Source organism: Megalops cyprinoides, chromosome 19 (assembly GCF_013368585.1).
Source record: "Megalops cyprinoides isolate fMegCyp1 chromosome 19, fMegCyp1.pri, whole genome shotgun sequence".
Lineage (NCBI taxonomy): Eukaryota > Metazoa > Chordata > Actinopteri > Elopiformes > Megalopidae > Megalops > Megalops cyprinoides.
Genome location: NC_050601.1, coordinates 6,500,646 through 6,512,356, shown reverse-complemented (window position 1 = coordinate 6,512,356; position 11,711 = coordinate 6,500,646). Strand labels below are relative to the sequence as shown.

The window sequence follows — 11,711 nt, the reverse complement described above, 5'->3', positions numbered from 1 at the left end:
AAGACCCCAGAGACAGACATACTAACCCAGCTGTGTCTGACTTTTCTGCTAGTTTTGAAACATTTATGGAACACTATTTATTTACACAAGATGTAGCATTGCTGGACTGCAAACATAAATACTCCTTTTTTGGTTTTACCTGTACTATAAATATAAAAATACTAAAGTTTCATACATTACATACATCTTTATTAAACATTGTTTGGCTGACCCAAATCACCCTCCCCTTCCCGACAACCCAGAAACCTGTAACATAACACTCCATGAGACACAATGTTGCATTAAAAATAAATAACACACTATATTTCAGACAATGTATTTGGGTAACATGAGAGGTACTCTGCAGTTCTCTGTTCTTAGGCTTCTGTGCTACATGTTTTTTTTTCTCTCTATGACACAGCTGTGGGAGGAAACCCTCACCCTCCCCTAAAGGCATAGAAGTGGGCTCAATGTTCCATGTGCAACATTTAAAAAAACAAAGGAAAAACTGTCACATGGTGATGATAAAGGCAAAGGGTGGATGAATGATAACGTACCATTAATGCACTGTCCATTCACTCTGCCCTCTACCGACAACCGAGGGCTTCCTCTTCCCTCTCCACGTGCTGCCTTTGTCAACGGTTGCTGGCCACATATCAAATGTTCTAAATCTAAGAGGACACAATGGCGCTGATAACAGTGAGGCTCTCGCATTACGTCTATCCACGACAAAACAAGAAACGCCAGGCAAAAGACAGTAGCAGACTACGGGTGGAGAAGGAAACTGATCTTATCTCACAACGCGGAGAGCGAAACCCCCGGTCTATTATTAGTCCGTTTTCACAGGTTCGCAAGATCTTGCCGCCTCTTGTTTTGACAAGTATGACTTGGCAAAATACACAAGCCAAACACATTAATCTAAAAAGTTTATATCCATTTCACTGAGAGCAGGACCTTCAAGGGAGATGCATCACCCAAACATATATCCCAGTTCTCACAAGGTCTTACATTGTGCTTCTCTCCTCAGCATTATCAATTTATTCATGCTATTACTTGTCATTTTACTGGAAATGTCAAACTGCCGCACACACACACAACCAGAGCATAAATGTTCCCCTACATGAGTTGTTTAAATGGGCTAATAACATTCATATATTGTGAGTGATTCTGTCATGCAGATCTATCATCCAACAAGAAAATATATTTCAGTTTCTCACATTCATATTCTCTTCCTGTCATGAAATATGCCCTCTATGTCTAAATTCATTTAATGCATAAACACATCCGCATTAACTAACAGTGGGGCGGTTTCTATTAGGCCACAAGACTCAGATCCTGTCTGGGATTTTTAAACTTGGACCGCCTGAAGGGAGCGCTGCCTTTCTCTTGTCTTGCCTGCCCTGTGTGTTAAAAAAAAAAAAAAAAACTTCACGCCTCCTTCCTCTTCTCAGTGGGACTGCATCAGCTGACGGCAGGGAATGGTGCGACTGGTCAGGAGTGACCGTAACAGCACCCTGAAAACCCCCTGTTGTGACAAACAGGAATTCATTCTGATTCATATCGTTGGAAAGACCCTCTCTTTCCCCTCTCACTCACTGAACCACTGGCATGAACATCACCACTCAAATTGGAATATGAGCCTAATGCTACTCTGAAATTTATCTGCGTTTCTGAGAAAAAAAAAAACAAGTCTGGAAAATCCTTTTGTTGCAGTTTCAACATGCTATTTTCAAAAATAAATATGTTTCTCTTCTGTTCTGCTGAGTCACAATCATATGAGATCTTATCACAGAAAAGCTATTTTGACCAGATATTCAGCTTCTGCCTACCCTGTCCTCCTTTTAGCAGGTTCTGGTGCTGTATGTGCTCCTATGTTGACTATGGGATGTTCGGTTCTAGGTAACGCCTCTTTGAGAATGTTCACAACGAGCCAGCAAATAAGAACACTTGTAGCTTCACAAATGGCCGACACAGAATTCTCAGTGTAGAATGCACTGAGCTGATTATCTGATCTATATTAGGAATCTGTTGCCTTAACTTTTCAGCAGAGCTCTTGGGTATTTTTTTAAAGGCTTTACATAGAGAAAGCTGTTTCAAACTCCAAAGTTACTGATATAAAGGGCAGCATGTTTTGAAATACCACAGTGGTATTTTTTCCATCTTACATAAAGCACGAACTGAAAGCTGGGGCAGAAATAATAAAAGAACAGAGATCTGTAGGCAAAAGCATTAGGAGACAGAGCTTTAAAATGCGGATAAAGCCATTCACACAGTGAGATGGGCGTGAGGCTATCATCGTTTACAGAAGTTGTAGGCGGCAGACTTTCTGAAAGCATCAGTCCTGACGAACCCCGTCGCCGTCTCGTCATTGGCCCTTTACCATGTGACAGGGGCGGGGTCAGGCTGTCCTCAGCAGGCTCTCGGGGTCAGAGAGGGCGCAGTAGAGGGTGTAGCCCAGCTCGTCCACCTCCTGCGGAGTCAGCTCGCAGAAGAGGTTGACCTTGGGGCAGAGGGCGCAGGGCAGCCTCCCGGCCTCTAGGTGTCCCACTAGGGCGCGCAGCAGCTGCAGGAAGCGGTCGGCCAGCGCGTCCTGGGTCCAGTCCCCCTCCGTCTCGCTCAGCAGCAACAGGGCGTTGGTCAGCTGGCTGGCCGTGAGTCGCGAGAGGGCAGGGTTCAGCTTGCACACGGCCTTGGCCACTTTCAGGCACAGGCAGCGGCAGCCCCCGTCCTCCTGGTCCAGCGCCCGCAGCCGCGCCGTCTCCGCCACCCGGAAGCTCTGCCGCCACAGGTTCTCGTGCCGCTCGGCCCAGCGGTGGGGCTTGGCGATCAGGGAGACGCCGTCGCCCATGGTGAGCAGCGGCAGGAAGTCCACGTACAGCCGGCGCTCCTTCTCGTACTGCACCTCCAGGGTCAGCGTCTCCGAGGGCACCACCGGCCGGATCACGTAGTCCAGCACGCTCCCAATGGCCGGCCAGTTGATGGAGCCTGCCACCAGCTTCTCAAAGACCTCCAGCACCGTCTTGGGGGAGAGGTAGCCCCCTACCAAGCAGCGGTCCCAGTAGCTGCTCCCCCTGGGGAAGTACTCCAGGTTCTCCCGCCGCACCAGCCAAAACCCAGGCACGTTCATGATGGTGTCCTCCCCGGGCACCGGAGCCCACAAGTTCTTCTCCAGGACGAGGGGGACCATAAGCTGAGCGTGGTCTGCGGTAACCACCTGAGACAGATAGGAATCGGTAAATATGAGGTCCATAGTGCAATAAATCTGCACCAGCTGGAATGAACTCTCTCAACCCATTAGTAAACGTACTTATTTTCTGTACTTGCTATGGTTGTGGTACTGATCCATAATGCTTCTTTCATGTTTCAGCCAAGATCCCACTATAACCTTTTAAATCCTTGACTGCATGTTCGAAAGTGCTTCTAATCTCGAAAATTTGTTTCAAGATTTTAATTCTAATTACTAATACTCATTCATTCTTGTGTTAAAGTTTGACTTTTATAAATACCCTGCAAAATACCATATAAGTCAGGGGAACAAACAAAGATTTCCTGAAGTAAGTTAAAAAAGGGTGGCAGTGTAGCATAGTGGTGAGAATCAGGGCTCGTAACCAAAAGGTTACCTGTCTGGTGACATACTGGGCCACTGCTGCTGTTGAATTTAACCCAGAATTGCCTCAGGAAATATCCAGCTGTATAAATGGATAACCTTGTGATCTATATATATAGATTACATGCATGTTAAATGAATATTGTAATCTATGTAAATCACCATGTAAGATAAGAGTGGATAAGAGTGTCTGCTCTAAAATGAACTACAGGACCCCCCCCCCCCCCCCCCCCCCCCCCCCCATGCACCCCCCTCCTGCCCCCCCCGACCTGCAGGTCGTCATAGAGGCTGCCGCTCAGGAACATCTCCCTCAGGGGCATGTCGGGGAGCTTGGCGTGCAGGAAGACCCTGAGCTCGGCGCAGATGTCCAGGGCAGCCCGCCGGGCGCTGGCCTGCTCCTCTCCGGGGATGGCCACCTGCTCCCGATAGAAGCTCCACAGCCGCTCCTGCAGAGAGAGGCGCAGCCGGGCGCGGTGCAGATTCGCCGGACCCGCAGCGCCACGCCCCGCCGCATGCCGCACGCGGTCTAGTGAAATAGCGAACAGAGAGAAAGCCTTTAATCCATTGAACCCAGGCTATAGTGAACATGGGGCTGGTCAGAGCACAGCATATATGAGGCATATTGTCAAATTTTTACACTGTGCTACAGAAGGTGTTTTCATTCTGGGAATACTGCTACCTTGCTACCTATTGCTAACTTTTTTTAATGAGGCTTATTATAAATTTTGTGCTTTGTGCTACAGGGGGTATTTTCATTCTGGCCATATTGCTACCTTGTGAGAGTCTGTGGGTGCAGAGTGTCAAAGCACATTCTGCTTCTCTGGTGCTTGCAGTGTCCCTTCTACTAAGACTCCACTAAGATACCTTCTGCAGTACAGAAGGAAGCTACTGTAACGTTAGTTATGCTAGTTGTTTTTATCATTGCTCTCTTGTGATGAAATCAGTTGTTGCAGAAGCGACTTCATAGTTAAAGCTAATACAATGGGACTGTCACATTCATCAATCTTACAATGCAAAACTGGCACATCCCCTTCCTTTCTGCTGAAATGAATCGCCTCTGGCTTTGTCTGACCTTCTCACTGGAGGTGCATTAACGCAACGAACTCACGTTTAATCCGCCGGAGGCTTCAGGAAAACTCACAGCTCAGAGCTCACTTTGACTCACAGCTCAGAGCACCCACTCAACTGTCAAATCAAGTGTCTCTTGCCTTTTGTTTCCTTAAGTAAAAGAATGTGGTTTCAGCTCATCAAAAACTGGGACAGGGTTTCTTCAGCAGGTGGACTGTCAACCTTACTGTTGCAACTGAACTGAAATCTGGCTGTCATGAACTTTTTATATCACATAAAAGTACCTTTCACAGTCATTTCAGCGTGATGACCAACAAGTAGTACTGCAGGTGGAAAAGATTTCTTTGGGATGAACTGATTTGTTAGAATGTTTTAGATGCAATACAATGCAAAACTATTTTCGATATATGGAATTTGGCTGGTGACACTGCCTGAAGTTACATCGTTTATAGACCATTCTGGCACAGTTTTTACTAACACCACTACTACATCACTGCCACTGAAGCACGTATCGACAGCTCTCACACATAAGATAAATCCATACTCATACAACCCAAGGAAGAGATAAATACCAAAACGCACAGACTAACCGCTCACAGTCAGTTTATAAATAACACGGATACACAGGGATGGATCAGCAGGGCTGCTAATCTACAACTCCATCTTAACTTTAAAATCAGCCCGCTCCATGCACCAACTACAAACAGATAACAACACTCTTTCAAGGGTGCTAAAATTAGGCAAGGGCAGGAATGGAGTGTAACAGGACAACAGATTAGCCCTTTGTGGCTACATATGACTATGGCTACAAGAACTCCCAAAACTGCCAGCATAATCACCCACTAATGAAAGAGTGCAGCCATCCTCCGGCTTGTGGGGCTGTTGATGAGGAAATTCCACAGTTAGGAGAGAAATATTAGGTGTCGCAAGCTGTGGGCCCAGGACTATTAAGCTCTGGGCCTAATGGCTCCAAGGGATTTTTCAGTGTCCAACCCAAAGTCTCAGTGGAATCAGTTGCCTTAATTCAGTGGAATTCTAAAAACTCACAGAACCCTGAAGCCCTCATCTATAAAACTACTTCTTGTGTCCACTGAAGGACCCTCTCAGTGACATATTAATTGGAGAAGGACAAGAGCATGTCAACCATGTACCGGGAGACGCAGGTGTACGCAGATTTCTGGTGCCTAGGCATATTGAAGGGGTTAGTAAAGAGTGAGAGGGCAAAAAATATAGACTGCTTTAAATAAAAGATTTCAGTGGGACTAGTGTGTACAGAAGCTATCCTGGTCCAAACTAAGGTGTATGTGTGACAGCTATTCAACTCACTACTGTTATTTTGAGGGCTTTGATGAGACATTTACATTCATACAACATTTTTACATTTTGTCAGATAGGAGAGGCACCATCAGTCCATACTGTCAACAGTGGTCTGACGGGCACCTTACCTGGTTCAAAGGCATTGGAAGAAGTGGGTAACGTCTGCAGGGAACGGCTCACTGTCAACTTCATGTCATTGTTCAGTAACCTTGGCGATGAGCCCAGCCAACTAGGCTCCTCCCAGCTCCTCTTCCCCGACTGGTCCATCTTGGTTGGGCTGGACGGAGCACTTATTGCACGGTCGTACATCTGAGAAGTGATTTGTCGGCACATGTTTGTCTCTCTCTCAACCAATGAAAAGTGCCTTCCCTTTTATGTCAACGGATGTGTACAGTCATCTAAAAGGCTTTGAAACTCATGTAAAATCCTACATTTTTCTACTTTTGCGAAGGAATAGGAAAACTCGTATTAGGCCACACAAGTGGAAGCCAACAATAACACTACCAAATGCAAAGCAAGCACACAGTGGTGTCACCTTATAGAATTTATCATTTTTAGGAGTTGCTAACAAAAAAATGCAGCGACCACAGCAACAGCAACCATTTACCTATAGGTGACATCATATTGGAGCTGAACTGATTCTTCCCACAGATGCTTTGCAAATTTGAAACAGAGATCAGTGTAAGACACCGCACTGCATCTGGCTTTTGCACATTAGTGTGACCTATCAGCTTCTTCCTTCCCTTGTTTTTCCTATCAGGTATCTAAGTTCTGTAACATTATCCCCATGGCAAAACTACAACACAAGGACTGAAAAGAATACAAATGTCGTAACATCACAAATACTATAATACTTTACAGCAGTTCTGACTCACTCGTTTGACAGCCAGGGTGGCGATGCCCAGCATGGCAGCCCCTCCAACCCCCAGCACCAGTTTGGCATTGGAGAGAACAAAGTCGATGGCTGTGCCCATCCCGTTGTCATCTTTCTTCCCCTTTCGGTTGCCGTTAACTCCCGCCATCTTGCTCCGCTCTGCCAGTAACAGAAAAGGAGGGAAGGACAGAGGAGAGACACCCACAATTCAAATCCTCTCAGAGTACATCTCTACATTTTAGGTCTGTTGACACACTCAATTAGCGGTGGAACACCCTAGCTTTGTACTGGAAGATTATGAGAGTGCAGACATGGTGAGATGAGCCATGTGTACAACTTGTGACTTCAATTAGGGTTGCATAATGGGGGGAGGAAAGCATTAAAAATGATTTATTTCAGAAAGGTACTTTAAACCTTACCTAAAACTGGTCCAAGGCCAGACTTTAGAAATTCTCCGGTTCCCAGACGGACTGCAGAATGTGTAATTCTCCCGACGCCAACCCTACACCAGCCCCCCCAGCCGGCTGCTGAGGAAGAACTGGCCCCTCTTCAGCGCGTCCTCCTTGTCCCGCAGGGCCGTCAGCGCCTGGCAACGGCGGAACTCCCGGGCCACCGCGTTCCGGTAGTAGTTGCGGTCGGTGTACTGCAGGTGGCGCCCCGCCCGGAGCAGCGCTCTGTACAGCTCCAGCACCGCACTCCGAGACCAGCCGCCCATCAGGGACAGCACGTCAGGAGCAGGTGACCGTCACCTGCAGGGACACGCACAGACGCAAAATGGAGTCAGGCGTATGAGTCACTCACCCTGCAATATGCACATCCCAGCCATCACCATCACATTTACATTGCATTATTGTCACTTAGCACATTCTCTTATCCATTACTGAGGATTTAATGACCACTAAAAAAGCCATTGTTAATTCTTAATTCCTTTTAACTGTGCACAGTGGTTTACGTGGGTGGGCTGGGGTCTAAGGGACAAGTTGACCAGGTAAAGTTCTAAAATCTGCCCCACTGCCCACACCTTCTAAAAACAATGAATGGTATTCTTCAGAATACGGCCATGTCACTAACCACAACACCCGTAAAGAACAGAAAACCATCTGACATTCTGGGGTTTGTGACCGTATCTTAATCAAGTGTGCCTTTAAACTAATTTTAAACTAAACTTTAACTAGTATTAGTCAAATCTCATAAAAAAGCATGGTGACATGACGATGGCTGATATAACACACAAAATGACTGAAAACCATAAAATGGCACTAAAATCCCTTTTACGATATTAACTGAAACAACCAGTTTATAACCATGGTGGTAAGCCTGGCGTGGCGAGAGAGTGGACTTGATTATCTGGGCACAACTACTACAGCTCAAACTCGCGATAACGTCCGATGTCGCGGCGTCCCCATGCATAAATTCAAGTGAGACGTCAAAATGCTGAGAAAAAAATCATGAAAATACACAACTGGTACGATGCTCATGTTCAAAATACTGTACTTGCATCAGTGGATTTGAAAATGAGGTTCCTAACGTTAATTAAGAAACCCTTCGCCTGAACTGGGCTCGTTTTGTGACCTTAGCGAGAAGGATCTGTAACGCGCACACACACGCAAGGACACAAAGCTCATGCAAAAACAACACATTCATGTGTTAAGATAAAAAATATTTACTTACGCTACAGAAACGCTTTGCAAAACGTATCCTTTCAGGTGCAATGACAGCTTCAACTCCCCCCTCGCGCCGGGGTCAACAGAAACAAACCGGAAAACAATGGCTGCCAGTTCCTGCTAAGCAAAACTACTACCGGTGCATGCTATTTATTTATTTATTTATTTATTTAAAAACCATTAGCATGTAACGTTACATAAATTCGCAAAATCTGTACGTTTTGTAGACTTTTTATGTGTAGGAAAAGTAAATAATAGGCTAGGATAATATTAATAGGATTGATATGAAACGTGGATTGTAATTATAGCTACTTATGCTACTTAATATGAACGTTTTAATTAATTTGTTGCATTAATTATTTTACAAATACCCAAATGTTTTTTTTTTTTACAAATGAAATGTGATCGTTAAATTCCCTTTAAAAAAGAGAAGAAAAACATTTTTCTTCCTTCATTAAACTTTAGTAGATTAAAAAAATATTACATTTAAATTAAAATGTGTTGAAAACAAGGAGCTGTGGCAACTGAGTGTTGTGCTGTTTTGTGTAATAGCAACGTGACCGGCACATGCAGCTACTCTGAGTTGTTCGAGTAACAGTTTAAAGGATTGATCTCTCAAAGGGGCTGAAGAGGTATAGTACTGGGAACCTGAAAAGTAAAAACAGGCTTATGTGAGCTGAATTACATAATACTGTTTTTTTTTTTCTCTCTCTCCCCCATTTGAGACCATGGAGAAATAAACCATCGCAGAATTTGCTGCCACTCCATAAGAGTGAATGATGCTCTGATGAAAGAGGTGTCCCCCAACACCCTGTGAAATTATTTATTGGTTACATAGCTAAATGAAAATTAATCTTGACCAAATCACCCATCTTTGTTTCTTCAAAATGATCATGGCCCTAGACATCATTTCTTTTTAGGAATCCAGTGGAAAGCATTTCCAGCTCAGAAGTGTTTTATTATTTTCTTTTTTTAAAATGAGAATATTTTGATAACTGCATAAAATATGAGCTGAACGAAACATTTCTAATTTCTAACATTTCTAATCTTTACGTCTCTTATCTAAAAATTGCGGACTGTTAAGGGAAATACCAGAGAACAATGCAGTGCACTATTTTCTTTCCAAATTCCTTATCTCTTATGGCACAGTGTGTAGGCTGCAGTAAAATGTGTTACCAAAGGATGGCACTCTGGCAGAATTTGTGAGCAACTGATTTTCTAAAAGAATGATCCAGAAACGGTTTAAAACTGGCATACGCTCATAAGTGTATATTAACGAAATGCCATGTTGCCATATACTTAGTAGGAAATAAGACCAAAACAAAAGTAAACTTATTCAGCCCCCAAAACACTATATTGATGTCAACTGATGTAAAATTTGCATTTTTGCCTTTGCCTTTATAATGTGAAACACATGTTAAATAATCAAAATAGTTAATGATAAGGAAACTCCATACTTACATATTAATATACCTTCTATTATGTATTTAAAATCTGAAAATAAACTGAACATTTTCGACAGTTGCCTCTGTAATGTTATATATAAGTATATTTCAGTTGCAAAAAGAGAACAAAAATCAAAGATCAATATCATGAAAGAGCATCAGAACTTTTATCATATATACACATATGTATGTGTGTAGGCATATTGTGTAGACTGACAAAAGTTTTGGTGCTCTTTCACAATGTTTTGCTTTGATTTTGTGGAATTAAAATTATATGAAAGGGTACTGTAAGAGGATGACCTAAGAATGAACTGGCATTGTGAATAGCAGAAGTGTAAGAGGGTGACTTTAGAATGAAATACATGCTGTAAGTTAATCATCGCATAAGAAGAAGTGTGAAAAGCTGTAACTGCAAGTTGCCTCCCCTGCAAGGGATGACATTTGCTCAGCTGGCCTACAAGAACTGGTCAGAACCAGCCTCTGGCCTTCTGTCCAGGAACTGATAAGAGGAAGTTGAGCAGGGTGGGCCAGTTTTAATGTCAGCAAGTGCCCTATATGTTGTGTCCGTCCTCTGCACAGGATGGAGTCAGCTGTCCTCTGGCCGGAGTATGAGAATAAAGTTTTGCTCTTCTGAACCAGCCCAAAATCTCCGCATGAGTTAATCTTCAACAGATTTTTAAATATATAGGTACATATGATATTATTATTATTAATGTAATATTATAAATAACATTCCTTTGGGGGGGGGGGGCACTCATCTCATATAATGACAATAATTATGTAATAGGTCAACTCAATAATCATTTGAGGTAAAAAAAGGTCTTGACCAAGATTTACATTTAAAAAAAAAAAAAACTCCATTCAGACAAAGCCAGAGGAGGAATTTGGCCTGTGAGGGAGACAGTCTCCTTTACATTCAAGCTGTGGAGAGAGGGGAAATTGAATTCCTTAATTGGAATCACTAGGTACATATTACAGCCCGCTCCTGTGTCTTTGCCCAGAACGAGTGTTGTCGCATCAAACTGTGTCCACGTCTCAAGGGCTGTCCATATCTGGGAGTGCTTTCAATACTGAGGTGAGTAGCTATTATAGCCTACATAATTCAGCTACGTGGGTCACTGTCTGGTTTGTGGAGCTAGCCCTCTGCTGTGATGGGAATTAAATACTTTTACTCATTATGATATATAAATTCATATTATCCAGTACTGACATATTAGTTTTGTGAGTGTGTGTTTTTTACTAGTTACTTGTATTAATTGTGACAAAAATACTTACAATGATTTAATTAATTTCACGCAATGATTGTGGTGAGCTTTTTTACATTTTATATAAAAATATATTTTAATAATCCTTCCCAGTTAAATCAGACTACAAAGACTCTTGCCTGTTTGACAGCTGTCAAAACAACAGTCAAACAGGCTGAAATGTATGTATTTGTATGTATTTACTTGACCTAACAACATAGCAACACACAACCAATGTGTTTGCTGCAAAGGCAAGCCAGACACGGAACTGATGTACACATTTTGTGGATTTACTGCTATTTTAATATTATTTAGGGCTTACTTAGACTAACATCTTATTGCAAAGAATGTGTAATGCTGCAAAAAGGGCCGTATGTTTGGATGATATTGTCATTGTATGACACTGTCATACAGGCTTTGTATTTTACATATATAAATTTTTCTAAAAGTCAAGTACCTAGCGCTCCAGATCTGTCAAAGTAATTTTGTAAATTGCCAATAGTGACCGTGCCA

General features: G+C 43.2%; 1 protein-coding gene across 1 annotated transcript; it reads right to left on the bottom strand.

Moving 5' to 3' along the window:
- Positions 1–1,694: 1,694 nt before the first annotated feature.
- mief1 (mitochondrial elongation factor 1) lies at positions 1,695–8,593 on the bottom strand. The gene is made up of 6 exons (XM_036553135.1): positions 8,517–8,593; positions 7,265–7,594; positions 6,847–7,004; positions 6,100–6,280; positions 3,856–4,112; positions 1,695–3,193 (listed from the first exon to the last, which is right to left on the bottom strand). The coding sequence occupies exons 3-6, from the start codon at positions 6,991–6,993 to the stop codon at positions 2,378–2,380; spliced, it is 1,401 nt and encodes a 466-aa protein (XP_036409028.1). The 5' UTR covers positions 6,994–7,004; positions 7,265–7,594; positions 8,517–8,593; the 3' UTR covers positions 1,695–2,377.
- Positions 8,594–11,711: the final 3,118 nt, after the last annotated feature.